General features: G+C 59.5%; 2 protein-coding genes and 1 long non-coding RNA gene across 10 annotated transcripts in view; 1 reads left to right on the top strand and 2 right to left on the bottom strand.

Annotated features, from left to right (window-relative positions):
• On the bottom strand, positions 272 to 2,049 carry LOC110408574. Its single transcript, XR_002444440.1, has 2 exons — positions 1,746 to 2,049; positions 272 to 726 (listed from the first exon to the last, which is right to left on the bottom strand). It is a non-coding gene; the product is annotated as an uncharacterized LOC110408574 (long non-coding RNA).
• ARHGEF16 (Rho guanine nucleotide exchange factor 16) lies at positions 667 to 9,643 on the top strand. Of its 3 annotated transcripts, XM_021417435.1 has the most exons (16): positions 667 to 756; positions 1,295 to 1,321; positions 2,594 to 3,130; positions 3,697 to 3,748; positions 4,082 to 4,251; positions 4,677 to 4,733; positions 4,984 to 5,144; positions 6,200 to 6,352; positions 6,620 to 6,749; positions 6,925 to 6,999; positions 7,410 to 7,502; positions 7,662 to 7,816; positions 8,016 to 8,195; positions 8,301 to 8,374; positions 8,474 to 8,575; positions 8,757 to 9,643. In XM_021417435.1, the coding sequence occupies exons 1-16, from the start codon at positions 679 to 681 to the stop codon at positions 8,894 to 8,896; spliced, it is 2,184 nt and encodes a 727-aa protein (XP_021273110.1). In that variant the 5' UTR covers positions 667 to 678; the 3' UTR covers positions 8,897 to 9,643. The 3 variants fall into 3 exon arrangements, with proteins under 3 accessions (XP_021273110.1, XP_021273111.1, XP_021273112.1); XM_021417436.1 differs by lacking the exons at positions 667 to 756; positions 1,295 to 1,321 and adding an exon at positions 1,393 to 1,442; XM_021417437.1 differs by lacking the exons at positions 667 to 756; positions 1,295 to 1,321 and adding an exon at positions 1,637 to 1,803.
• Positions 10,338 to 25,665, bottom strand: part of MEGF6 (multiple EGF like domains 6) — a 35,919-nt gene continuing 20,591 nt past the window's right edge. For 4 of the 6 annotated variants that reach the window (XM_021417429.1, XM_021417428.1, XM_021417431.1 and 1 more), the window contains 32 exons: positions 24,135 to 24,260; positions 23,931 to 24,053; positions 23,686 to 23,808; positions 22,231 to 22,368; positions 21,932 to 22,054; positions 21,264 to 21,386; positions 20,614 to 20,781; positions 20,320 to 20,451; positions 20,097 to 20,225; positions 19,300 to 19,428; positions 19,085 to 19,219; positions 18,798 to 18,932; positions 17,720 to 17,845; positions 16,966 to 17,097; positions 16,561 to 16,689; positions 16,322 to 16,453; positions 15,947 to 16,075; positions 15,703 to 15,831; positions 14,918 to 15,046; positions 14,123 to 14,251; positions 13,893 to 14,015; positions 13,030 to 13,158; positions 12,830 to 12,958; positions 12,524 to 12,655; positions 12,315 to 12,443; positions 11,878 to 12,006; positions 11,670 to 11,798; positions 11,464 to 11,592; positions 11,123 to 11,251; positions 10,913 to 11,041; positions 10,556 to 10,684; positions 10,338 to 10,476 (listed from right to left, as the gene is read on the bottom strand). In XM_021417429.1, the coding sequence (XP_021273104.1) occupies positions 10,421 to 10,476; positions 10,556 to 10,684; positions 10,913 to 11,041; positions 11,123 to 11,251; positions 11,464 to 11,592; positions 11,670 to 11,798; positions 11,878 to 12,006; positions 12,315 to 12,443; positions 12,524 to 12,655; positions 12,830 to 12,958; positions 13,030 to 13,158; positions 13,893 to 14,015; positions 14,123 to 14,251; positions 14,918 to 15,046; positions 15,703 to 15,831; positions 15,947 to 16,075; positions 16,322 to 16,453; positions 16,561 to 16,689; positions 16,966 to 17,097; positions 17,720 to 17,845; positions 18,798 to 18,932; positions 19,085 to 19,219; positions 19,300 to 19,428; positions 20,097 to 20,225; positions 20,320 to 20,451; positions 20,614 to 20,781; positions 21,264 to 21,386; positions 21,932 to 22,054; positions 22,231 to 22,368; positions 23,686 to 23,808; positions 23,931 to 24,053; positions 24,135 to 24,260 (4,091 nt within the window). In that variant the 3' untranslated portion in view covers positions 10,338 to 10,420. The other 2 variants (XM_021417432.1, XM_021417434.1) reach the window with 2 other exon arrangements.

Here is a 25,665-nt window from a genome sequence, read left to right as displayed (position 1 = left end):
ATATATATATTGTGCTTGCGAGAATCATGAATCTGTGCATCCTATGTCATTCCTTTTCCCATCGTTACAATACGGATATAATTTAGTTTTTTTTTCTTTAGGCCTGTATAGTGTTGTTTTGTTTTTTTTTAAAAAAAAAAAAAAAAGGGAAAAAAAAAATTTCAAAAAACCCCAAAAAAAAAAAAAAAAGGAAGGGTTGGCAGTTATTAATTAATATGAAATCGCTTTGTCGGGAGCATAATGAAGTAAAAGACGTGTAGAAAATAATTGAAAAGGCGATTTTGACAAACTTCATTTGGATGCTTGTGATAAAAGACAAATGTACTTGTGTAGAGAAATTCCTTTAAAACAATGACTAGAGAAGGCTGATTTTGAGGTTAATGCTGTAGAATAGGAATGTATACCAAATGTAATCTTTCCAATGCTACGATGAATTTATACATGAGATTGATATGCAATAAACCTGTGTGCTTTTATAAGCCGTGGTCCCGTGAGCTTTGTGTCTCGCTCGGCGTGGGTTGGCGGATGCTTTGCTGCGAGGTAAGTGAGGAAGGGGCTGAGCACAGCGGGGGCTGGGGGCCAGCAGTGTGCGGTGCAAAGCTGATTGATGCTCTCTGCTTCAGGTCGTCGTGGTGGCCGGAGGATGGGTGCTGAGCTCGGCGCTTCCCCGCAGCGGTCATGGAATGGTTTGGGGCTCAGCTGAGCTCTGCTGCAGCATCGCGGCTCCTGGAACCGGCAAAGGAGAGCGTCCGTCGGGTAAGGGAGCTGATAATGGGGCGATTGTCGGGCAGGGCTCGGGGAGGGGAGCGCTGCTGACAAAGTGGGACTTTGTCATCCACAGAGCACTTGAGATTCGCCATAATGCGGCCAGAAAAAGGCTCCCTTTTAATGGGGAACAAAATGAGAGCGGGGGCAAAAGGGGGAGGTCAGGGGAAGGGCGGTTCCCAGGGCATGGGACAGCGCAAAGGGATGCAGGGGGGATGCCCCCAGGGGGCACCGGGCAGCTCCCATCCCCACAGCCTAGGCTGGGTGCACGCCCGAGGCTGCTCAGCCCCAGGGCTGCCTTTAAAAGCAGTAGGGAAAGAGCTGACCCTGATGCTGCCTGTTGGTGACAGGGCTTCCAGGAGGGGGGTACCCACAGAGCAGCGATCCGGGGCTGGGAGTGGTGCACCTGGGGGGGTGGGATTCTTGTTGAGAGGTCGCAAAGCAACAAACATCATTTTTTTTTTCTTTTTTTCCCTAAATCTCCTTTGTATTTCATATCGGCTCGTCCGTCATCACCCCCACCCGGCAGAGGCGGACCCGGGGACGGCAGCAGCAGGTGAGCCGAGCCCTTGGCCACGCCCCCGCGTGGCCACGCCCCCGCCCTCGTGTGGCCACGCCCCCGTTGCCCCGCCCCCTCCATGGCCACGCCCCTCTCCGTTCTCTCTCCGGGGCGGCCGGTACGTGCAGGGCTGCGGCCGGGGTGGGCACGGGGGCCCCTGGGGGTTGGGATCGGGACCGGAGTTGGGGCCAGAACCGGGACTGAGCAGCCCCTGGCGTTGCCGCGCTGCCCTCGGGGCGGAGCGGTCCCCTCCAGCCGCGGCCCCGCTGCTCCCCACCCCCCTCGCCTCTCGCCACTCGCCACTCGCGCGCTGCCCTCGGGGCGGAGCGGTCCCCTCCAGCCGCGGCCCCGCTGCTCCCCACCCCCCTCGCCTCTCCCGGAGGAATTTCCCTCCCGTCCCGCAGCTCCGCCCGCCCCGCACCTGGGGGTGGGCGCCCCGGGGGGTTCTTAGCATCGCCTGCAGCTGCGAAACGGCCGAGGTACGGGGTGGGGGCTTCGAGGGTGCACCTGGGGGCTGCGGGAGCACGGCTGTTTCCAAATCCTTCCGGGTCCTTTGCGGGGGGCGGGGGGACAGGCTGCGTCTGCAGCCGGGGAGGGGGAAAGGCGGAACGCAGCGCTTGTCCCGTCCGCGGGATACTTGGCAGCGCCCATCCAGCGCAGCGAAATAGAAGCGCCGGATCAGAGGGGCTTTTGTTGGTGCGGTGCTTTGTCCTCTGTCAGTCACTGAGCGGGGTGATGCGTCCCGCTCCGGGCTGGTCCCTGCTCCGTGGCCTTTGGAAGGGAACAGCTCAGATGGGGTGGACAATGGGATCTCAGTTCAAAGAAATTAAACCCGAGTTTTAACTCGAGTTATGCAATGGAGCAGTAGAACGCTGTGTCTGGTGTTTGGCCTGGGGGGGGCTCAGCGTGCTGTGTGGCTGGTGGGCGGGCTGAGCCCATAGCGAGGAGCAGTGGAGCTGAGTCCTGGAGGGGCTGTGGGGACACGGAGCACAGGGCAGGGCCAAGAGAACCCCACCAACTTCATAGGAGCAGAGGCTGAGCACCCATCAGCCCAGCCTGCCCCTCGGCTTTGGGGTCTGTCAGCATCAATGCCCAAGGAGAGCAGCTCGGGGTCCCCAGCGGTACAGCAATGGCCAGAGTGAGCATCACAGGGACAGCAGTGCGGGCTCCTCCAGGCTCCCCACGCAGCACCACGCCTGTACCCTCCACCTTACTGGGGGAAGGTGTTCATTCCCTGTCTGTCCCTCTGTCTGTCTGTCTCTCGCGCAGCTCTCCGCTCCCCGTGCCGCCGCCATGTCCCGCAGCCCACCAGCAGCCGAGGACCAGGCCTTCCTCCTGCAGTACCGCTGCCACCCGCTGCGACCTGAACCCCCCGCACCGACCTCCCCTCCCGGCAGGCGCAACCCTGACCCCGCTGCGGGCTGCTTCCCCCTGGCCGAGCCGCGCCGCATCGTGCTGAGCACGGACAGCCCGGCCGCGCTGAAGGTGGGCACGCAGCAGCTGATCCCCCGGAGCCTGGCGGTCTCCACCAAGACCAAGAACCCCACGCGGAACCCCAGCACTGGATCCGTCCCTGAAGCTGTGTGCCCGGGGCAGAAGCGAGCGTCCGTCCCCAGCGTCACGCTGCAGGAGGACACGGAGGAGGATGGAGGAGGGATGCTCAAGCGCAACCTGAGGAGCATGTCGTACCGTGCAGCCATGAAAGGCCCGGGCACGGAGATGGAGCCGGCGAGCACCGTGCCCGCGCTGAAACCACTGCAGGAGGAGGGGAGCGCTCCGCCTGCCCGCAGCCCCGGCAGGAGCAAGGTGGGTTTGGTGCAGGGATGGAGCCCAGCGGCGATGGGGACAGGGGGTGGGCTGAGCTGTGTGCTGGCATTTGCTGCTGCGCAGCTGGCACGGAGCTGGTGGGGCTGGCTGAGCCTGGCGAGCCGAGCCTGGGAGTCTGCCTGGCACTAGCAGCTGCTTGGGTCTGCAGAGGGCCTGCAAACTGCTGCTGCAAGAAGCAAGGCCAGCTCCTGCGGGCTCTGCATCTGAGGGCGGTGCATGGGCGTGGGCGAAGCAGCGCTGCCAGCACCCAGGCGCCGGGCTGGCAAAGTCCAGGTGTGGGGCAGACAGATGGGAACGGCAGCGAGCAACAGCAAGCTGGCTGAGATGGTCACCCCGATAACGTGAGGCGAGAGCTGAGTCACGGCAAACAAATGCTCAGAGTCAGGCCGGGGGAGCAGGGCGGTGTGCGTGGGCTGCTCCCATTCTCGAGGGAACCGAACGCTTCCCGTGGCACAGAGCTGACAGCCCTGGGGCACGTGCTGCGTGGTGCGAGCTCTGCGGCCATCGGGGCAGCACGGCAGCAGCTCCTCTTGTTCCTCCTGCAGAGAACCCTCGGGCGGAAGCGGGTGCAGAAGCACGGCGGCTCATTCAAGGACCGTGAGTGCCGCGTGCCCTCCTCCCAGGGCCTCCCCTCTGCGCTGTCTTTGTGTATTCCCCCTTTTCCAGTCCCTTTGCCGTGCATCTGCCACTGCATCCCGCTGGCTTAGAGCAATCGTTTTTGCCACCTGCAGCTCAGCACCACTGCATTCCTGCTGCTGGGGAAGGCGCAGCCGCACTTGCAGCTGGAGCACTCCCGGCTCTTGTTTGCTCAGAGCAAACACTGCTGGGGACGTGCAAGCTGCTGCTTGACCAGCGCCGTGCAAAGTCCGTCCCAGCGGGGCGAGGCGGGCTGCAGGAGGCTGTGCTCACCCTGCACCTTTCCCCACGCAGAGCCACGGCTGTACCAGGAAATCCGCGAGAGAGGGCTGAACTCCGTCAGCCAGGAGTCGGATGAGGATTTGCTGGAGGAGCCCGTCCCCGAGGAGCCGTCCCCGCCCGGCGCTGCCATCGTGGTGCGGAGCTATCGGCCCGCACAGGTCACCTGGAGCCAGCTCCCGGAGGTACATGTGCCAACCGCCCGCTTTCCTATGTCTTCTGCTCGATCTGGGAGGGCCAGGCTGTACTTCCAGCAGACTCCCTGCTGTTAATGATTATTCCTTTGTTTATCCATCCTTGCAAGTAGCCCTTATGGCACAAGCAAGTGACTTGCACGTTGAAAGGAAGCAGGGCAGCATGTGTTTTAAGTTTGGAGCTGCCAACCAGTAGCGAGCAGCTCGTCCTGCAGCGCTGTGCTGTGGGATGCTGTGGGGCCAGCTGGGACATGCACCGCTCCCAGCAGGTCTGGGCTTGTGGGATGCATCTGCTGCTCCTCAGGTGTTTGGTGCAGAGCAATCCCTGCCCGTGAAGCAGCTCTGCTACCTGCAGAACCGTGCAGTTCATGTGTGGGGTCAGGGGAGCCGCTTTCTGCACTGAGTTTCACCCGCAGGTGCTGGAGGCGGGCGTGCTGGAGGCCATAACGCCCGAGGAGCGCAAGCGGCAGGAGGTGAGTGCAAGGTGTGCTTGGGCTGGGAGCACATCATACAGCAGCCCTTGGTGCCAGGCAATGCGTGGGATGTGGGATGCTGAAAAAGCCTTTTCCGGTCGTTACGAATGTAAATAACATCCAGTCATTACTAAATAACGCATGGATGTTATTGGTGTAAATGAGATGCAGTGGGCTTTAATTCACGCCCTTGCTATGTCAGTAATAATGCAGCTTCCCGTGCTGCATCTCCCTGCCTCGCTGCTTTCAGGCCATGTTTGAGATCATCACGTCGGAGTTCTCCTACATGCACAGCCTGAGCGTGCTGGTGGGCTGCTTCAAGAAGTCAGAGGAGCTGAAGGAGACCATGACCCAGACGGAGCACCACCACCTCTTCTCCAACATCAGCGACATCCTGGCCGTCAGCACCAGGCAAGTGGGGCATTGTGCTGGTAGATCTCTGCAGCTCCCTGTGGAGAAGCAGCATCCCTGGTGCTGCTTGGAAGTGCTGAGACATCCATCCCCCAACTGCTCTTCCCCCAGCACACATCCCTACAGTGCTGCAGCATGGTCTTGGTGTTGCACGGTCACGATGCTCGGTCTGCTCTGGCTTGAGGGATTTGTCACCCTGAGCAGCAAATAATAATACTTTGAATAGCGGTGCTCAGTCACATGCGTGCTACAGAGCTCCCCATCACCGTGCCCAGAGCATTCCTGTTTCCTGGAAGCTTCCAGTTGGGGGCTTCCCAGCTGGGATGCAGGAACCGCAGCTGCGGGCTGCGTGAGAACCAGCGTGGGGGCGGTGGGGCCTCGCTCTTCCTGCAGCAGGGAGGGACCTCGCCAGGCGAGGGGGAACCTCATGTGGGGACTGTGAGCTGCCCTGGGGACGCAGGTGGCCCTGCTGGGGACAAGGTGTGCCCTGAACACGTTGTGTGTCCCTACCACCAGCCTGAGCACAGCTTTGTGCGTGAAGCAGCTGTGTCCGCCCGGCTGTGGCGGTGTGGGAAGCGCTCCCGGCGTGGGAACATCATTTCAGAGCAAAGAGTTCAAGGGGTTGTTCCGCTCAAGGGAACGCGTGGTGTCTTGGGATGGTCTGAGCAGAGCCTGTTCATGGCAAAGTGTGCTGCACTGTGGTCTGTTTCTCTCTTTAGGCAAACCCCTGAGCTGTGCAGCTTGCACATCGCTCCGGACGGTTGATTTCTTTAATTCCTAAACCAGAAGGCTTTTGCTGCCCCAGACCCAGGCTGTGCTTCTGCAGAGGCACTGCCTGGCTGCAGCGCTGGGATGTGGGCAGGGCTGCGGAAGATGAAGCAAAGGCCTGAGCTGGGGGGGGGCCCTGGGGATAAATGTGTGAGGGAAGGGGGAAGGACACGAGCTCACGGGACAGAGCAAGGCACCTGGGGGGAAGGATGGGCTGCAGCAAACTGCAGATATCTCAGTCCTGCCCTGCTGAGTCATGCAGTGCCACTGAATTCCTCTCCTTTTAGCTTCTTTGAAGCCCTAGAGAAGCGACACCAGGAGAACGTCCTCATCCCTGACATCAGTGACATCGTGGAGGAGCACGCCTCGAAGCACTTCAACCCCTACGTTAGCTACTGCTCCAACGAAGTCTACCAGCAGAGGACACTGCAGAGGCTGCTGTGAGTACAGCTCTTACAGGGAGCGCCTGTGCATGGGATGTCTGGCTGCTCATCCCCAGAGCAAGCTGGTGGTGCAGGTCTGTCCCACCCTTTGGTACACTCAGCGTTTCCAGTTGCTTTTCCATTGCCTGCCGCTGGCTCCAGCTGTGCTCAGTGTTGCTGAGCCCCAGAGGCAGCGCTGCACTGCGTTCCTCGTGCATGGGAATCCCCTGGGAAATGTTGATACCTGAGAAACAGCGTTAATGGCCATTTCTTATCCCGTTCCAGAAACACAAATCCCTTATTTAAAGAGGCCTTGAAACAAATCGAAAGGAAACCAGAATGTGGAGGGCTGCCACTGATATCATTTCTCATTCTCCCTATGCAGCGAGTAACGCGGCTTCCTCTGCTGTTAGATGTAAGTCAGTCACATGGTGGCATTGCTTGGCACCTCTGGAGAGGGGACTGCTTCCCTTCGTTGGTTTGCTGTGCCAGGAGAGCCCTCTGCTCTCACCACAGAGCCCAGCTCAGCAGCTGCTGCACTGTTGCTTTCTCTTGCAATATCACTAAAGCCTCTTGTCTTGACCTTCTAGACAGTCTGTCAAAAAACCCAAGCATGCACTGCCGCATATGGAGCTGCCACCAGAGCTCTGAAAGCCATCAGCAAGGTGAGGGCAGCCACCAGCTCCATCTCCTCTCCTCCCTCCCTCCCTCTCAGCACAGCACTTCACCACCTCGGTCCCAAGCCTGCCCTTCTGGCCTCTTATTTTTCCTTCTCACATCGGTTCACTTGCCATTTCTCACTTGAAAGAGCTGTGGGATGTACACATCTTCTCCCTTTTTTTCACTTGATGGTGTTTTTTCCTCCTCTTTGTCCTCTTTTCTTCATTCCTCTTTGGCCCATCCTTTGTCCTTCTCTTCACTGTATCTTCCACTGGCGCTCTCCTGGCCTCAGAACCGCCGTGGAGGTGAGTGCACTACAACTCTTACTTATCTCACTGGGGCCCTTCGCCAGCAGCACCTGTACCATCCTTGCTGCATTTCTGCCATCCTCCCATTCTCCTGTGTGTTTTTCCAGCTGGTTAAGAACTGCAACGACGGAGCTCGTGCAATGGAGAGGACAGAGCAGCTGTACACCCTGCAGACGCAGCTGGAGTTCGGGAAGAAGAAGGTGAGGATGCATGGTGCTGGGGCTGAGCTGGAGTAGTGGCCTATTGTTGTGTGGGTGGTGTTGCCATCCAATGGACCTGGGGGGTCTAATCTGAGCTGTTTTGCTGTTTTTACCTACCGTGTGTGAGACAAATGCTCCTTCAGCTTTTCTCTGTTGCAGCCTTTTCCCCTGATCTCTGCCTCCCGCTGGCTGCTGAAGCGAGGCGAGCTCTACCTGCTCTCCTCCGAGGAGGGAGGAATCTTCCGGAAGGGCTCCGGCAGGGTCTGCCACCTCTTCCTCTTCAACGATGTCCTGATCATCACCAAGAAGAAAAGGTACAGCTCAGGGCCTTCCTCTGGCACAGGACTGGTGGGTTGATGTCTCACTTCCCCAGGCAGCCTTGGGCAGCACCTCAAAGCTGGCCATGATGGAGGTGTTTCTTATGAACGGCCCAACCCCAGTGGGTGAAGCCCACTTGAGGGCGATGCCGTGCGGGGAGGAAGCTCTGAGAAGCCCCTTCTGTCCCTGCTGCAGTGAGGAGAGCTACACCGTCATGAACTATGCCACGCTGGACCAAGTCTCGGTGGAGAAGATGGAGACCACGGAGCCGCCGTCCCCCCCTCCCAGCCGGCCGGGCGGGCACCTGCTGCGCGTGGTGATGGAGCGGGACAGCGAGGGCCGGCGCGAGGAGGTGCTGCTGTCAGCTGAGACTCTGTGAGTAGTGAAAGCCTCCATCCCTAGGGGAAGGCCTCTGCCTTGCTGCCAGCAGCATTATGCCATCCATGGCCTTCCTGGTCACGTTGGTTTTCCCTTGGCCAGGAGTGACCGGGCACGCTGGGTCACGGCGCTGATGCACCGAGAGCGAGAGCAGCCTGACAGCACTCCCCGCGGAGGTAGGGGCCATGGGGCCAGCATGTTGGTTGGTGTGGGCTCCTGCTCAGCCTGGGGTGCACTAATCCCACCTTCTCACCCAATTCTGTCCTTCCCTGCAGACCTGAGCCAAGTGGAGATCACCCGGGCCTACATGGCCAAGCAGGCGGACGAGATTTCCCTGCAGCAGGCCGACGTGGTGCTGGTGCTGGGCGAGGAGGATGGTGAGTGGGGCCTATGGGGGTGGGGCAGAGCCTCGGTGGATCTTCCACAGCGTCGCAGGGGGTGAGCTGCATGCCCGTAGCCCACAGTATTGGGCCTGGAAGCTGATGGAGCCCCAGAAGCCCTGAGGCCTCCTCCCCTGGGCACTTCCCGGGGTCTGCTCACGCCCCGTTCTCCTCCCAGGCTGGTGCTGGGGGGAGCGGCTGCGGGACGGCGAGCGGGGCTGGTTCCCCCAGGCCTGTGCTCGGCCCATCACCAGCCGCGTGGCTGTGGAGTGCAACGTGCGCCGGATGGAGCGGCTCCGCATCGAGACCAACGTGTAACCTGGCCCAATGGGATCCCCAGAGCTCTGCAGACTGAGCCTCCCCTGAGGAGTGAGCAGGAGAGCCTTCATTCCTGAGTTTGGTTGGCAGGGACTGGTTGTGGTAGCAGTGGTGATGGCTGTTAATTAACACAGGACCTGGCATCCAGGTCCTTTTGGCCAAGCATTAGGGCCACCTTGTCCCATGCAGAGCTGGCTTTGCCCCAGAACTCAGCACCAAGGAGTGGTTAAGGACCAGGGGCAGGGCAGGGAACAGTGCTGAGGCCGCCGAGCAGCTCAGGTCTGTTCACAATGGGAGAGGTGCTGTGATGTCTCCGTTTGCATCAAACTGCCAAAGGATTAAGGAGACCAACAATAAATTCTTGGCTCCTACTGAGACACGTGTCCTCCTCCTTGCCCAAAATGCAGCAGTGGGCTCCCTCCAAGGAGCCAGGTGTTCCCCATTGCTAACACTCAGCAGAAAGCTCCATCTTTCAGCTGTGTCTTTGCTCCTTTGTGGTGGATGTGTCTCAGGAGCTGATAGAAATCGACATCAGGCTGCAATATTCATGTGTAGCCAACTGAATGGAAGAGACAAGGTGAACAGAAGGTCGGTGAGGCTGTCTGTTTATTTCTATCAGCTGTGGAAGAATTAAAATTGTTAATCAGTGCTAAATTAGAGGAGATGGGCTTCTAAGAGAGAGACAAGTAAGTGCTACATGAAAAAAAAAGCAGCAAGAAACAGTAAAAAACAACGATGGTCTGAAAACTGGAGTTTCCACGTTCTCTGCTGAGAAAGGCACAGTGCTCCAAGGCTTCCCAGCCCACCAAGGGAATAAACAGAAAGCTCAGGTGAATGCCAGTGGAACATCACCACCTCTCTCTGCTCCTCCGTCATACAACACACAACCTCAGTTACACCATTTTGGTCCTTCACTGCCTGCTTATATTAACATTATTTCCTCACAATAATGATATCTAATGCAAAACGAAACGAAATGAAAACTATCATGGAAGAAATAAGAAAAGAATTAATCAGTAAAAAAAAAAAACAAATGTAAGTTATTTACAGACTAAAAGAAATTCCATCCAGAGAGGAAACAGTTCTTGGGCCCCTGTGGTGCCCAGGGCAGGATGGGGCCATCCCCATGCACTCAGGACCAGGTCCTGTGCCACCACCAGTGTGGGGCCGTGGACACCCACGCCATTGTGTGAATGCATCCATGTCTGGATCAGGCACTGCAGCTCCTCTGTCCTACAGGTGGCAGCTCTGCAGAGCTCCTGCACTGTGGTGGTACAGCTTGCCATAAATATTTTTTGAATAAATACCTATTCTCAACCGTAATGCCAACCCTGTCCCTCCAACCCCAGCACCCAGAACCCGGAGGTGAAGGCCAGCAGCCTCCCAGCAGTCCTGCAGCCTGTGTCCAGCCCAGGCAGCACCCAGCTCCCCTCTGCCATGAGCTGTTTGTCACTTGAGTGGCTCAGGAACAAGTCCTCCAGCTGGGTCGTGTACTTGTGCAGGGCCCTGCGGCGGTGGCAGGACCTAGTGCTCCATCCCCTGCAGCGCTGGGGACCTGGTGGGCACCTGGGAAGGGACAGCTGGAGGAGAAGGGGACAGCGCTCAGCCCTGGTGCTGCAGGGAGGGTGCAGGGCCGGCGTAGTGCAGGGCTGTGCTCACCTTCCCGGCACGAGGGGCCCATGGAGCCGTGCTGGCAGTGGCACTGGCCGGTCCGGGCACTGCACTGGGCGCTGCTGGCACAGGTGCAGGTGAGAGCGCAGTCGGGGCCGTAGCGGTTTGGGGGGCACGCTGTGGGGCAGAGGGGATCGGATCGCTCCACTGCCCCAATGTGGCAGGGGAGGATCTGGGTTGGGCACAGTTTGGGTAGGGTCATCTTCTCTCCATGGGGATGCACACAAAATAGCGCTCTTCCATGAGACATCAGCTCCAACAAGAGCATCCATCTCAGGGCTGTATTTTGATCCACTCCCTCCATGTCCCTTGCATTTCCCTGCTCACCTCACTCCCCGTCCTCACCTGTGTCACACTGGGGGCCAGTTTTTCCCGGAGGACAGAGGCAGTGCCCCGTGGTGGGGTCACAGGGCACGTCCCCCACGCAGTCACAGCGCTGCCGGCATCCCTCGCCGTACATCCCGTCCTCGCAGCCTGGTTTGGGACAGGACAGGGGCAGGGCTGTGCCTCATGGCTCCGGGCCACGGCAGGGAGGGGGGATTGGGGGCACGGTACCTTCCTGGCAGCGGGGACCCCGCAACCCTGCAGGGCAGAGGCAGCGCCCGGTGGCCGGGTCGCAGGCAGCTCCATGGGCGCAGTCACAGTGCTGCTGGCAGTCGGGCCCATGGAAACCTGGGGGACAACCTGGAAGGGAGCACACTGTAAGCACAGGGCCAGCAGGGCCACCATGGTCTTGCTGCAGAGCATCCAGAAGGAAGTACAGAGCTGTTCTCTGCTTTCACCCACGCAGGGCACAACGGACTCTTTGGAGCTGGCTGAGAACACAAGGGCAGGGAGCTCCCCGTGGCACCCATGGGCCCCCTGCTCCCACCCACCCCCTCATCCCCACAGCTCACCGTGCTCACACAGGGCCCCGTAGCGTCCCGGGGGGCAGCGGCAGGCACCGGTGGCGCGGTCGCAGGTGGCATTGTGCCAGCAGGCACAGCGCAGCTGGCAGCCGGCACCAAAGCTGCCGGGTGGGCACTCTGTGGGGCACAGTGGGGCAGCTCAGCGGGCAGTCAGCCACCAAGCAGGCTGGGCTGTGTGCACGGAGCAGCTTTACCTAACTCGCAGGATTTCCCGGTCCATCCCAGGCCGCAGGTGCAGGAGCCATCGGTGGCGTTGCACAGCCCTCCGTTCCGGCAGGAGCAAGGCTGCTGGCAGCCCACCCCGTACTGCTGCGGCCGGCAGCCTGCAGGACAGGGCACGGAGCTGGGCACGGCAGGAAACAGGTTCCCTCCTGGGCCCTCTCCCCTGCAGCTCGCAGTTACCTTGCTCACAAGTGGGACCGACTCTTCCCGGTGGGCACAGGCAGTCCCCGGTGACGTGGTGGCACGTGGCCCCCTCCCCGCAGGCACACAGCTGCGCGCAGTCTGTACCATAGTGGCCGGTGGGACACGCTGGTGGGAGGGACACCCTCAGCTGCCTTCATCACCGCAGCGCCTGCAGACTGTGCTTGCAGGGCAGAGCTTTTGCATTTCCCTCTGCTGGAGAAGCAGAGAGGCAGCCATACCCCGATGGCAGGATGCAAAAGCTGACGGTGCGTTGTGGAGACATCATTTTGGCACTCCACAAATGGTGCAAGACCGCGTTTCCATTGCTAAGACAGCAAGTGAGACCCGCTGCAGCTGCCCTCCCGCAGCACACAGCAAAGCAGGGAGACCAGGAGCCATCACTGTGCCACCATTCCCTATCCCCGTGCACTCACCAACGCCGCAGTCAGCCCCGATGTATCCTGCCGGGCAGTGGCACGTCCCCGTGGTGCGCTCACACCGGGCCCCGTTCTTGCACTCACACGGCCGCTCGCAGCCGGGGCCGTACCAACCCGCCGGGCACTCTGCACAGCAAAGCAGCAATCACATCGGTGCCCAGCGAGGTGAGAGCAAGGCACCCACCCACCCAGGGCGCCGGGCTCACCCAGCTCGCAGTCAGGCCCATGGCGGCCGGGTGCGCAGACGCAGGCACCGGTGACGGGGTGGCAGTCCTGGCTGGGTCCCGCGCAGCGGCAGCGCTGGGCGCAGCGCTCCCCAAAGGTGCCGGGCGGGCAGGCTGCAGGGAGAGGGGCACGGTATCTCTGCACACCCCCCTCCCAGCATGCAACCACATCGCAAACCCACCCCAGTCCCCCAGCTGAGCAACGCACGCGCAGCCCTCTGTCTACTCCAGTACCCATGGCATGACCCCGCTGCCCCCAAAGCCCCCGGCAGCGCTGCGGGTACCCACGTGTCTCACACCCGGCTCCGCTGAAGCCCGGTGGGCAGCTGCACCGCCCGGTGACGTGGTCGCAGGGCGCTCCGGGGGGGCAGGCGCAGCGGCCGGCACAGCTCTTCCCAAACGCTCCGGGCAGGCAGGCTGCGGGGACACGGGGGACATTGGCAGCGTGTCCCCAACCCGCGGGAGCCAGGACCCCAATGCCACCTCACCTTTCTCGCAGCGTCGGCCCCTCCGGCCAGGGGGGCACCGGCAGGCGCCGGTGATGGGGTGGCACAGCCCTTTGTCCCCGCAGTCACAGCGCTCCTGGCAGCCCGCCCCAAAGTGCCCCTCGGGACAGGCTTGGGGTGCAGGCAGGGAGAGGTGATCGGTTAGGCAATAAAAAAGGGACGGGGGGGGGCTTCTTTCACTGCACACCTGATAGCTGCAAGGCCAAGCCCTCGTGCAAACAGAATCAAGCTTAAGTTGGTGCGTAACAATCAACTGCACCAAAGGTTTTTAGAAGGACCAGCACTGTTTAACGAGAGGCGGCTGCAGGCAGAACACATGGCTGCAATTTCTTCACTTTGCTGCTGCTGGCATAGAAGTACCTAAAGCAGCTGCAAACTGAGTATCTGCAGTACCAGCACGAGCCAGAAGTCAGCACTACAGCTGCAAAAATGTGGGAACTCAGCGTTCATGTCTGCTCTGTGAATGAACTTCACCGCTGCTGCGTGAAAGAACGCGGAGCAGCACCAGCGCAACTCTCACAGCGGGTTGCTGGTCCATGCAAAGCAGTGAGGGCAGTGGGGATTGGGAGGAGCAGGAGCCCAAACCCAAGTGCTTTTCAGCCCTCATGAAATTTTACCTTAAAACCATGGCAACTACCTCCAAGCCACGGTACCCGTCCCAAAGCCACAGCACCCATCCCAAAAGCATGGCAACAACCCCCAGACCGGGGCACCCACCCCAAAACCACATCACTTACACCAAAACCGTGGCACCCCCCAAGCCTTCCAGCTGCTGCAACCCAGACGTTCAGCTCTGCACCGAGCAGCCCCCCCTCCCACACCCCCACACCCCCTGCCCCACTCACAGCTCTCGCAGGCGGTCCCGCTCCACCCAGGTGGGCAGTGGCACTGTCCCTGTGGGTCGCAGACCCCCCCGTTGAGGCAGGCGCAGCGCTGCCCGCAGCCATCCCTATGGCCCTCGGCACACGCTAGGAGAGAGCACAGGGCAGAGCTGTCACCCCAAAGGCAAACCACCCCAAAACGGGACCGGCTGCTGGCAGAGCCCACATCCTGATGCTGCTGGCCATGTCCTTACCCAGCTCACAGGCCAGCCCGGTCCATCCCACGGGGCAGGCGCAGTGCCCCGTGGCGGGGTCGCACGTCCCCCCGTTCTGGCACAGGCAGTGCTGGTGGCAGCCCGTCCCATAGAAACCCTCTGGGCATGCTGTGGGGAAACCAAACCAAAAGGCAATCAATTAGAAATCCGCACCAGGTGTGTGCTAAAGGCAAAGCTGAGCCCCCAGCAGCATGCCCAGGGACGGGAGGGCATAGACTGAGGATCCCAAATCCCCTGAACTTGAAACCAAACCCTAAAAGCACCCTTCTTCTCCCCAACCCAGTGCTGAGCTGAGTAATGGAGTGCAGGAGGAAGCCCTGTGGCTGGAGGCGATGGCTGTAATTAAAGCAGACTGGGCACTGCTGGAACAAATAGCCTCACATAGAGCACACATCAAAGGAATGGAAAGACATTCGGTGCCTTCTGAGCCCCCACCACCACTAATAGGGACACTGAATTTATACACCCCACTGGGCTGCCTGATCTCCCAGAAACGTCTCAGCTCTGGTGGTGGCACATAGCCCAAAAAACACTGGGTGAGGGCAGCAGCCATGGCAAGCATCAGCACAAAAAGCCACTTAAGCACATGAATAATGCTCTCGTGCTCAATTGCACTGAGCTGTGCCCGGAGGCGCTGCAGCGAGCAGCCAAGCCCTCACCCTGTGCCTTGCTATCATCTGTCTCAGGGTTTTGGATCTGCCACCCCCGTTGAAAACCACAGCCCATCCCATGCAATGGCATTTCTAACACCCACAGCTAGGCCGGGCACGTTACCTTGCTGGCACGTGGGTCCCGTCCAGCCAGCAGCGCACAGACAGCGGCCAGTGACATGGTCACACGTGGCCTTGTTGGAGCAGCTGCACACCTGGCTGCAGCCCTCACCGAACCTGCCCTGTGGGCATGCTGCACGAGAGACACAACTGTTAGCAGCAGGCATGCGTGGCATCGTCCAGTCCCGTCCACAGTGCTTTCTGTCTGCAGCTGGGATCAGTGAGCAGCCCTCATCAGATCCAGCAGCAACGTGCTCAGGCACAGCCTTCAGGAGCAGCCCCCAAACACAGGACCCTTTCCAAAAGGGTCTGTAAGGCTGGGTCTGCTCCAGATCACCGCTGGGCAGTCCAGCTCCAAAGCACCTTTGAACCGTTTCAGTCTGCAAAGCTTGGCTAAGAGCCGTGTAAGAATAGAGCCTCTCTGGAGAGATTTGGTATTTCCTCCTTGGCACCTAAATAGATGCAGCACACAGCACTGCCCCTCTTGGCACGCAGAATTCAGAGCCCGGCCAGAACCGGGCACTGCGTGGCACATGGAAACAGATGTCGGGATGGCAACGGCTCCATCTGCATTTCAGTGCCTCAGTTCAGTGCCATCAGACGCGGGGTGTGGGGCTCTGCTGTTCTCAGCAGCAAAAACACCAGCAAAAAAAAAAAAAGGACGTGAACTGAACCACACCACAGGGAACCCAGCACAAGCTAAGGGAACTGTTCTGCACACCCAAAGTCAGAGCAAGAGCAAAGCTGTGTGCATCACATGGGGTCAGATCCTGCCCTGGGGACACTCACCCTCGCTGCAGTGGGGCCCAGTCCAGCCTGGGTGGCAGTGGCACTGCCCGGTGACGTGGTCACAGCGGGCTCCATTCTGGCAGTTGCAGGCGTGCTGACACTCAATGCCATAAAATCCATCCGGACAGGCTGTAGGGAACAAAGCAAACAGCCCAGAGGGTCTGTAAGAAGAACGGAAGGGTTCTGTGGGCAGGCAGTGGGTGTGCAAACACCCAAGGATCGCTTTGCGCCCTGGGGTACACACGGTGCTCGCAGAAGGTCCCCCGCCAACCCGCAGCACACGTGCATGCCCCGCTGACGTGGTCGCACGCGGCCCCTTGCTCGCACTGGCAGCGGTGCTGGCAGCCCGCCCCGAACCGTCCTGCTGGGCACCCTGGGGAGAGAGCAAAGAGCACTGAGGAGCCGCCCTTGGGAGGCTGTGCAACAGTGGGAGCTCAGGTTGGGAGGGAAGGGAGAGGATGCGGCCACCTCGTGTTTAATACGGGGATCCGCTGCTCACAGATGTGCCCATGCACCCACCAGGACAGCATGCGGGGATGGAATTTCCACTGCCACGGCACCAGCCCTTCCCGCAGGGCTCGGGGAAACAAACCCGCACCCAAACCCAGCGCACACTCACGCTCCTCGCAGCGGACGCCGGTGTAGCCGGGATTGCAGGCGCACCGCCCCGTCACCGCGTCGCAGCTCCCGGCGCTGCCGCTGCACTCGCAGACGTTGGCACAGCCCGGGCCCCAGCGCCCCGCGGCACAGGCTGCAACACAGGCACGGCACAGGGATGGCAAAGCAGCCAGCCCCAGCCTCGCACCGCACAGCTCAGGGTCTCCTGTGAGCGATGCACGATGAGCGCAGGCAGCGTACCCCTCCGGCAGTCGTGGCCCGTCCAGCCGGGCGCACAGCTGCACGTCCCCGTCACGGGATGGCAATGTCCCTCGTTCCCGCAGCTGCAGCTCTGCTGGCAGTCCTGGCCGAACCAGCCGGGTGGGCACGCTGCAATGCAGGGACACAGGCTGCAACTCTGCGGTGAGCCCGGGGCACAGCACTCATCATGACCCAACACTCACCATCACGGATCCAGCATTCACCATGACCCAACGCTCACCATCACGGATCCAGCACTCACTACCTCCCCAATGCTCATCACAACCCCAGTGCTCACCATCGTGGACCCAACGCTCACCATGACCCCAACGCTCACCATCATGGACCCACCGTTCTATGATGCTCACCACGACCCAACGCTCACCACCATGACCCAGTGCTCACCATCCTGGCAGCGGCTGCCCGTGAAGCCCGGTGGGCACACACACACTCCCGTGGCGGGGTCACAGCTGCCATTGTTGGCACACTCAGGACACAGCTCCTGGCAGCCGAGGCCCCAGCGACCCTCTGGGCAAGCTGTAGCAAATAAGAGAGAGCAGGGGCAGCTCAGTGCCTCTGGTAAGCAGCACAGAGCAGGGCGAGGGCTGCCAGCTTGGGACTGGAGCTGGGCTTGTTCCTCTGGCAGCAGCAGTAGCACAGCCCCAGAGATTGGGAGTGAGCCCTGAGAGCACACCAAGGGGCTCCGTGCCCTCAGACAGGGACAAGAGGCTGCAAGACCCCCATGCAAAGAGCTGGCAACCAAAAGGGCAAGGTGGGATGTCTAACTTCTTGTGCGTGGTACTGCATTCCCTATCTAGTTCATACGCTTTTGTTTGGGAATACAGGGCTAGCAGTAAGGACAACATCACCGTGTTTGTTTTATAAACAGCCCTCAGTAAGTGCTAGCCTGCCAGGGCCTTCGTCTCAACTTGAGATTCACATCTACTGCTGGGGAGCGGTGCTCCTGGCAAAGCATCCTGTCCTGGGAGCCACCGTCACCCTGCAGGAGCTGTGCAGGGATGCAAGTGGCCGAGGGCTGAGCGCTGCTGAGACGCTGCAGGGCCGGGGCCAGCTCACAGCGTGCAGCCTGTTAGGAGCGGGACACCTACACACCGCTCACGGCTTCCAGCTGCTGTCACACGGCACGAGGAGCGCTCACCTTGGGCGCAGTCGTGCCCTGTCCATCCCGGTGCACACGAGCACTGCCCGCTGACCGCGTCGCAGGGAGCCCCGCCACAGGAGCACAGCAGCAGGCAGCCGGCCCCGAACCGCCCCGCCGGGCACTCTGCAAGCAGACAGCAGCGAGAGCTGCGGGTTACGGAGCTGCACGAGGGCCCCCGAGCTCCTGCAGACCCCTCCGAGCCCCCAGACGCACACCACGCTCGCGGGCTTTTTTGTTCCTACAAGGCCCTGGCAGATACACGTGCAGCAGCACTCACAATTAGCGCAGGAAAAAGCACCCTCGCTCGTCAATTTCAAGTGGCACAGTGGAGTTTTTGTTATTCCTGCTCTGCGCTAATTGATGGCAGATGTTTGTCTTCACCCTTTAATCATTTCCAGGTCCCAACAACAGCCCAAAGCCTCCTATTTCTGTACAAATATTTGTGTTATTTCCTGTGACTCGCCCCCCCCCGCCCCCCTCCCCCCACAGACTCGAGCTCCTTTCTTATTCTTTTTAACAAATATCCTCAGCAGAGCAGCCGGGAGCTGCAGTGCTGCAGAGGGAAAGCCCTTCAGGAATGAACGGATGCAATACGGGATGCAAGAATCTACCACCCACAGGCTTGGGGTTCTTACAGCAGAAGCTAAGCTGCCCCATTTGGCAGCAGTGGGAAGGCAGGGAGGGTGAGCACGGAGCTCAGTGAGAGGAACCGCGCTGGGAAGTTCATACAGAGGCAGAAGTTTAAGTCCTAATGTGCACGAAGTACAAAATTCGCCACTTGCAGATCAAACAGAACTTCAGCAGGGGAAAAAGAAAAGGGAAGCACGGTGCCATTCTCCTGGGGACTGATGGTCTGGAAGTAAAAGGATTTCAAAGGGAGGAAAAAAGACAGATGCGTATCTGTCACCTTCATCTACAACAGCAGGGATGCCCACGGGGCAGGATGCAGCAAGAGCTTGCCTTCCTTTTCTGAATAAGGACCTCTATGCATGAGAACCCTGCCTCCCCTCTAAGAGATCCCGCTGTCAGCTCACTGGAAGCCACGTCCAACCCCACGGCCCCCACATGGCCTCACCTTGGTCGCAGTTCTCCCCGTGGTAGCCCTGGGGACACTCCTTCCAGCACCGCCCGGTGATGTGGTCGCACCGCGTGTCCGGAGAGCAGCTGCACTTCTTCTTGCAGCCCTCCCCATAGCGCCCGGGCTCACACTCTGGAAGCAAGGAGAGCATTGGGTCTGCAAGCTTAACATCACTACACCGCCTCTGACAGCGCGTTTAGTTCCTAATCTAGGCAAGCAAGAGGCACGGAGGTCTCAGGAGGACAGAGCTGGGCTGCCCCGGTGGCATCCATCAGGACACTCACCGCTCTCGCAGCGCGCACCGCGGTAGCCGGGCTTGCAGCGGCAGGAGCCGTCCCGCTTGTCGCAGTCCTGCGTGTTGGGCTGCACGCAGACGCACTCCTCGGAGCAGCCGGGGCCGAACGCCCACCTGGGGCACGCTGCAGGGGCAGGGCAGCAGTGACCATTCTGTTAGGGCACCCAGCCCGAGGGCAGCGCGCGCCCCGGAACGGAGCCGTACCCAAGTGGCAGTACCGCCCGTACAAGCCAGGATCGCACAGGCACGCTCCGTAGATCCGATGGCAGCGGCCTCGGTTGGCGCAGTTGCATTTTTTCCTGCACTGCTTCCCAAAAAATCCTTTCGGGCACCCTGGTGATAGAGAGGGAGGGCGAGGCGGTTTGTGTCTGGCGGGAAAGGCACATCCCAAAATCAGAGTGTGCAGCATCACAAATGAACCGAGGCACAGGGTGCAGTGAGGGATGGACTGCCCGACCAGGAACGTGCCAGGGTCTCTCATAAAGGCCAATGGGGCAATGGGATTCCCTGCACCAGCTCAGAACTGAGTCCTCCACACGTGAAGCACACAGACAGTGCACCGTGTCAGCACAACACTGCAGCAGCGCTGTGCCAGGCAGCACAGCCCTCCCCAGGTGACAGCAGGGCAGGAAATGCCACCTGGTGCAGCACAGCACAGCACAGTGTGCTTTCATCTCACCTTCCTGTTTTCTCTCTACACCCCTCAACCACCTCCTTCCTACAGAAAGAAGAGCTCCAGCTATCTCCTGCCTTCCTTTATATTCTGCTCCTTCAGTAATAGCTTCCTTATGGTCCTAACCCTCATTGTCTCACTGCTTCTGTGTCCCTCCCGATTTTAACTCTTTGGGAGCGAGGAACACCCTCAGACATGGGGGGACCAACACCAGCAAACACGGAAGGCTCCAAAGCAGCGCATCAGGAACATCTGACAGCGATGCTCGCAGCTTTAGCAAGGGAAAAATACTGATGGAACGTGGCTGTTTCTGCCCAAGGGCTCTCACCGTCCTCGCAGTGGATCCCAGCCACGCCGGGCGGGCAGCGGCAGGTGCCGGTGCTGGGCTCGCAGGTGCCCCCGTTCTGGCAGAGGCAGAGCTGGCTGCAGTTCTTGCCGAAGGTTCCAGGCGGGCAGGCTGCGGGACAGAGGGCACGGATTTAACAGCACGCACACCCGTGGGTTTGACCACTGAATGAGATGCATTAGGGCCCACGTGCAGCATCACTCACTCTGGTTGCAGAGCAGCCCGCTCCAGCCGGCCGGGCACTCACAGCCAGTTCCCTCTGCGTTGCACGTGCCCCCGTTCTGGCAGTCCTCACATGTCAGGCTGCAGTCGTGGCCAAAGGTGTTATCCAGGCAGACTGCAATGAGACACTACAGTGAGATGCACTCCCCAGGACCGCCCCCAGCACCCCCAACGTTACAGCCTGCAGCTGCCGGTGCGTGCACAAAGCGCAAACCCAGCACCCACAATTAAATCTGGAGGCTTCCAAGCAGAAGGACCGCAGCCACGAAACACCCACCGAATTTTTCCGAAAGCGTGTGCTCTCCTCTTGCTTCCATCTCTTCCTCCTCCTCTTCGTAGTCGTCGCTGAAGAGCTGGGCGAGCTCGTCCCGCAGGATGGCGACGTGTGGGATGGGGCGGATGATGGGACGCCGAGCATCCAGGGCTTCCACCGGGTCCTGTACGGCTGGGGGAGCAGCCACCGAAACCACAAAGTCATGGGGAGAAAATGGAAAAGAGCCCATCTGAGGGTGGGGAATGGGGCAGAACCTCTGCCACGACAAAGGGAAACCAGAACGTCAGTACGGGGTTGGTGCATCTGCTTCAGCACTCATCTCTCCAGCAGTGATTCATTCCTTCCCACTCGGATTTTCCAACTTGCTGGCTTGTCTGGGGGCAGGCTGCCCACCCAACAAAACTAAGGGATGCACTGCAGCGTGGTCTACTTTTGGAATGAGCACACATCAGCTACAGATACTGGTTCCCTTCCTCCACGGGGCTAAAAGCCACGCCACCAGGCTAAGCGTGGCACTTGCAGCAGGGGCTGCACAGCCTACAAAGCCTCAGGGCTGGGCAGGGCAGGCACTCTGATGCTCCTGATGGTGCAGGTTGTTTCTGCGGTGCTGCTGGAGGGGGATGGGCACAGGGTGCTCAGCACACAGCACTTACGGACGCAGCCCCTCCGGTCTCCATCCAGCTTGTACCCAGCAGGACAGCCACACTGGAAGGATCCCACCTGGTTCTGGCACGTGTACTCACAGCCGCCGTTGTTGGAGGAGCACTCATCCACGTCTAGAACACAAAGGGGACAGCAGCAGGTGGCAGCATCCCTCACTGGGTACACAAAGCAACTGGCTCTAAAAGCTGAGGGAGAATGCCCAAGTGATGGAGAGCCTCTGCTCGCTGCAGGGGGGTGGGACCAGATGGCCTTTAAGGGCCCCTTCCAACCCCAGTGATTGCATGGCTCCATAAGTGGGATGAGCTGGGAGCAACTCAAAGAGGAGCCTGGCTGCTCACAACCATGCAGAACAACTTCTCCTTGTTAAAGCTTGCATTTGTCCCCAGGTTAGCTGTGTTTTATACGGATGCTTGTATTTGCCTCTAACTCCTCAAAGATGGAAATTACAGGCAACGCTCACTCCAACACTGAAAAAACGATGCACATGAATTACTGCTGCACTCAGACCCGGAGCAACTGTGAGACTGCCCGACTTGAAGTCGCTGAATTCAAAGCCCCATAGCTGTGCTGGCCCAAGGGACGGCTGTCAACCTGCAGGAGCAAGGACAGAACACGCAGCCCCAGCAGCAGAGCACCGCGCTGCCTGCACCCTGCTCACCATCGCAGGCACAGCCGCCGGCGTGCAGCCGGTACCCGGCGTGGCAGGCACACTCGTAGCCCCCAGGGTAGTTGTAGCAGTCCTGCATGCAGCAGTGAGAGCCGTCCTCGCATTCGTTGATGTCTAAATAAAACCAAAAGGTGCTGGGTGTCAGTACCTGCAGAGGTAACTGCAGTTGTTAACTTTGCTCCATTGCATTCCATCCAGCCTCGTGGTATGTATGCACATGGCAGCTAATACATGGGGTTCCTCGTAGCTTGGCATAGATTTGCAAAAGCAAGGAGCGAGCCTCGCCTTACCAGTGCACGTCTTCTGGTCATCCTGCAGCTGGTAGCCCGAGTTACAGGAGCAGATGGGGCCGGCGCTGCTGTGGTGGCACACGTGGGAGCAGCCACCGTTGTCGGTCTCACAGCTGTTCACAATCTCCATCTCTATCCCTGCAGAAGGCACGCTGTCAGTGCCCAGCGCCGTAGGCACATGCTCCTTGCGTCTGCTTTTGGTACACGGCCCCGCTGAGCAGCGTGCAGGGAAGGGATGGGAACAGATGCTGGGCTGGGAAGGGCTGCACAAAAATAACCCCATGGAGCCCCTCGGGGACAGGCTCACGGTCAGGCTGAGATGAAGCAGACTGCAGACAGCGCTGCTCCCATTCCTGACCAGCTGCGGGATGTGCTGCCAACCGGAGCTGGCTCTGCCTTCCCAGCACAGAGCTGTTCAGATGCCAGCTGGGAACAGGAGCAGCTGAGATTTGTGAACATCCAGACGCCTGCAGCCAGGAAAGGCAGCGACTGACACGTCCCAATGCAAGGGGCAAGCACCAAGAGCAGCCACGCATCTCCGTAGCTAGGCAAAGTTCTTGTAAACTCCAGGCTAGCCAATGAAGCTTCCTTAGACTAAAAGTACCGTGGAGCTCTGAGTCAGTTTTGAACCTCAGAAAAATAGCTGCCGCCTACAAGGACATTCTTGAGGTTTTGGTGCATTCAGGCCCAAGAAAGATGAAAGAAGAGGAGCTCGGTGCTCCCCAGTGGGTCTGTGCATGTAGAAAACAAAAGCTGTGCCACGGCGGAAAGCTAACTTCCAGATTTCGAAAGATGAATGTTTTCTCCTTCCCTACTAAGATGTGGCCAGCCAGGGCTTTGCAGGGAAGAAACCTGCCAAAAGCGCGTGCTCATCCAAGAACACCCAACAGGCGAGGGTGGATGCTACCGAAACTGAGCTATGGGATTTTGTTCTACAGAACACGCAGCGTGAGATCAGCCATGCCCTTAGGAAGAGAGATGCCAACAGCACCTAGCTCTTTGCATTGCTCTGAATTGCTTCAGGCTCTCTCTGCTGATGTGCTTTGGCTGAACAAAGGCATATGGCAATCTGGCTCACTCTCGAACAGAATCGTGTTTATTTCTCTTCCTGATGGGAGCAGATGCGATCACATCATTAGCTCAATTCCTCCTTCGGTTACGCATCTACAGCTGACCAAACCAAACTCATCCAGCGCAGTCCCCAAGAGCGGGACTTGGCCCGTGTGGAGCCAAGCAGCTCCGAGTAAACCGCTGCCATGGTAACTTCAAAGCTGAGGATGAGTTCTCTTGCTGGGAGAAGCCAACAGCCCTGACCATTGCCCATGGAGCTTGCTGTGACTCGGCCCGCTCTCAGCAGGCGATATCCAAGCGCTCTCCATCAGCAGGACCCCTCCTCCCCCCCCTTTTTTTCCCCTCTTCTGACCCTCAGAGCTCCCATCCCACCGCGGCACTCACGGTAGCACTGCCTGCCGTCCGCGCCCAGCTCGTAGCCCGGGTTGCAGGCGCACGCGAAGGAGCCGTGGGTGTTCAGGCAGCGGTGCGCGCACGCGGCCAGCCCGGCCGAGCACTCATCCACATCTGCAAAGGGGAAAAACCGGGAAGAGCAGCGGCCTTAGAAGAACGTTGACGGCGCATCCCTCGGCATCGCCCCACCGACTCCCCAAGCAGCGGGAACGCCGCTCAGCCCCACGGGAGCTCACCTTGGCAGGCTCTGCCGTCGGGGCCCAGCCGGTAGCCGGGGTGGCACTCGCAGCGCGCTGCTCCCCGGACATCGCGGCAGAGCTGCGTGCAGCCCCCGTTCCTCTCAGCGCAGGGGCTCCGTGCTGGGGCAGAGAGAAGAAGCGATGACCCACGGAGCCCCAGGATGCAGGGCTGCCATCCCTCCCCCTCGGCCCAGCACTCACGGGCGCAGCGCCGGCCGTCCTCCCGCAGCCGGTACTGCCGGCGGCAGCGGCACTGGTGCTGGTTGGGCGTCAGCTGCACGCAGTCGTGCTCACAGCCGCCGTTGTTCACCGCGCACGAGTTCAGCGCTGGGGTGGGAAGCACAAGAAACATCATCCCAAAGCGCCGTCACAGGGCTTGCAGCTGGAAAGCTGTGGGAGTTTTCAAGGTGGGCTAACGGCGCATTGCTGCTACAGGAAAGCTAAGACCTCACGGCTTGGCTCAGACGGGGCGAGCGCAACGCCGCCGCTCATTGCACTGCATGGCTGCTCCGAGAGCTGCACTCAGCCGTGGTCCAATTTTATTGTCACAAAACAACATGGGAAATTAGGTTCCTGGCTCCGAGCCGTGCAAAAGACAGCAATTACACGAGGCGAGGCCATGCAGGCACCATCGCTTCTTCTGGGAGCGTTCAAGGGGAAGCGTTTTCGTGTGCCCTCCCGCGTGTCCTCGCTTTGACCTGGTGTGACACGTCCCATCCTGGGAGCCTGCTGCAGGAAGGTCAAGCTGGGTGCACTTGCTTGCAGTGCAGGGGCAGAGCAGCTCCCTCCTGGCAGAGCGGGGCACAGGAATGGGAGCAGGCTCCCTGCCCGCCTGCAGCCTTGCTGGGGTGCTTGTGCAAGGCCCAGAGGATTTCAAACAGGCAGAAAACAGAGGGTTTGCCTAGGTTACAGCCCAAAACACGTCTTAGGGCCAAAGATGTGGATTGGCTTTTCTTCCCCCCCCTCTTTAGGAGCTTACTATGATTAATCAGCTTTAAATAGCGTTTTCCTTCCCACTCTTTTATAGTCCCAGACTGCTCTGCAGGATAAGCACCCAAGGGGTGAAGTGCAGCTGGAGATGGGCAGACCTTGCAGCCATAAGTGCTGCAGCAGTGCAGGAGCAGCAGCTTTGTCACACCCAGAGCACCAGCACCTAACCAGTGGGAGACGACCCTGACTCTGAGAAACCCTATAAGGAAGCTGAAGGTCCCACGGTGAAGCCAGGCCCCTGCAGAGGAGCCCTGATGCTGAGCAGGCACCGATGGCTCCTGCACCACTGCAGCCTGAGTCTGATGGTGACCATCACATGCAAGGGTCAGCTCCTACAAAGAGTTTTGAGCTGACAGAACTAGGGCCAAAGGGGCATGTTGAAGGGGAAAAAAAAGCAGCTGACAGATGAAATGAAGCGTCAGCCTTGCACTTGTATTGCTTTTAGGTCAGGTACATGCAGCCCTCTATCTGTGCTATCAAACAGCTAGCTTCCCTTTGCATGCCTTTGATTAACCAACCAGGCATTCTGGGGAATAAATATGACTTCATAGGGTCACAGCGTTGCCATACACAGTGCAGGGCTGGAGTGAGAACGAGCAGTCTGTGTTACTTCCCTGCTTCCTTTAATCCATTTGGAAGGAGACAGCAGAAGTATTTGAGGTGACTGCAGAGCTAAGGGTCAGACCTACAGGGCAGAGATGGGTGGCCATCGAACATTTCTGCTATATTTAAGTGTTTAATA

Source organism: Numida meleagris, chromosome 20, assembly GCF_002078875.1.
Source record: "Numida meleagris isolate 19003 breed g44 Domestic line chromosome 20, NumMel1.0, whole genome shotgun sequence".
Classification (NCBI taxonomy): Eukaryota; Metazoa; Chordata; class Aves; order Galliformes; family Numididae; genus Numida; species Numida meleagris.
Note: the sequence above shows the minus strand (reverse complement) of the source record. Positions and strands in the feature narration are given on the sequence as shown.

Excerpts from the sequence above, each read along its gene's own strand:
- ARHGEF16 (XM_021417435.1), top strand. The coding sequence starts at position 679 with ATGGAATGGTTTGGGGCTCAGCTGAGCTCTGCTGCAGCATCGCGGCTC. Across the intron at positions 4,252-4,676 it reads CCTGGAGCCAGCTCCCGGAG|GTGCTGGAGGCGGGCGTGCT; the intron begins GTACATGTGCCA and ends TTTCACCCGCAG. Across the intron at positions 4,734-4,983 it reads AGGAGCGCAAGCGGCAGGAG|GCCATGTTTGAGATCATCAC; the intron begins GTGAGTGCAAGG and ends CGCTGCTTTCAG.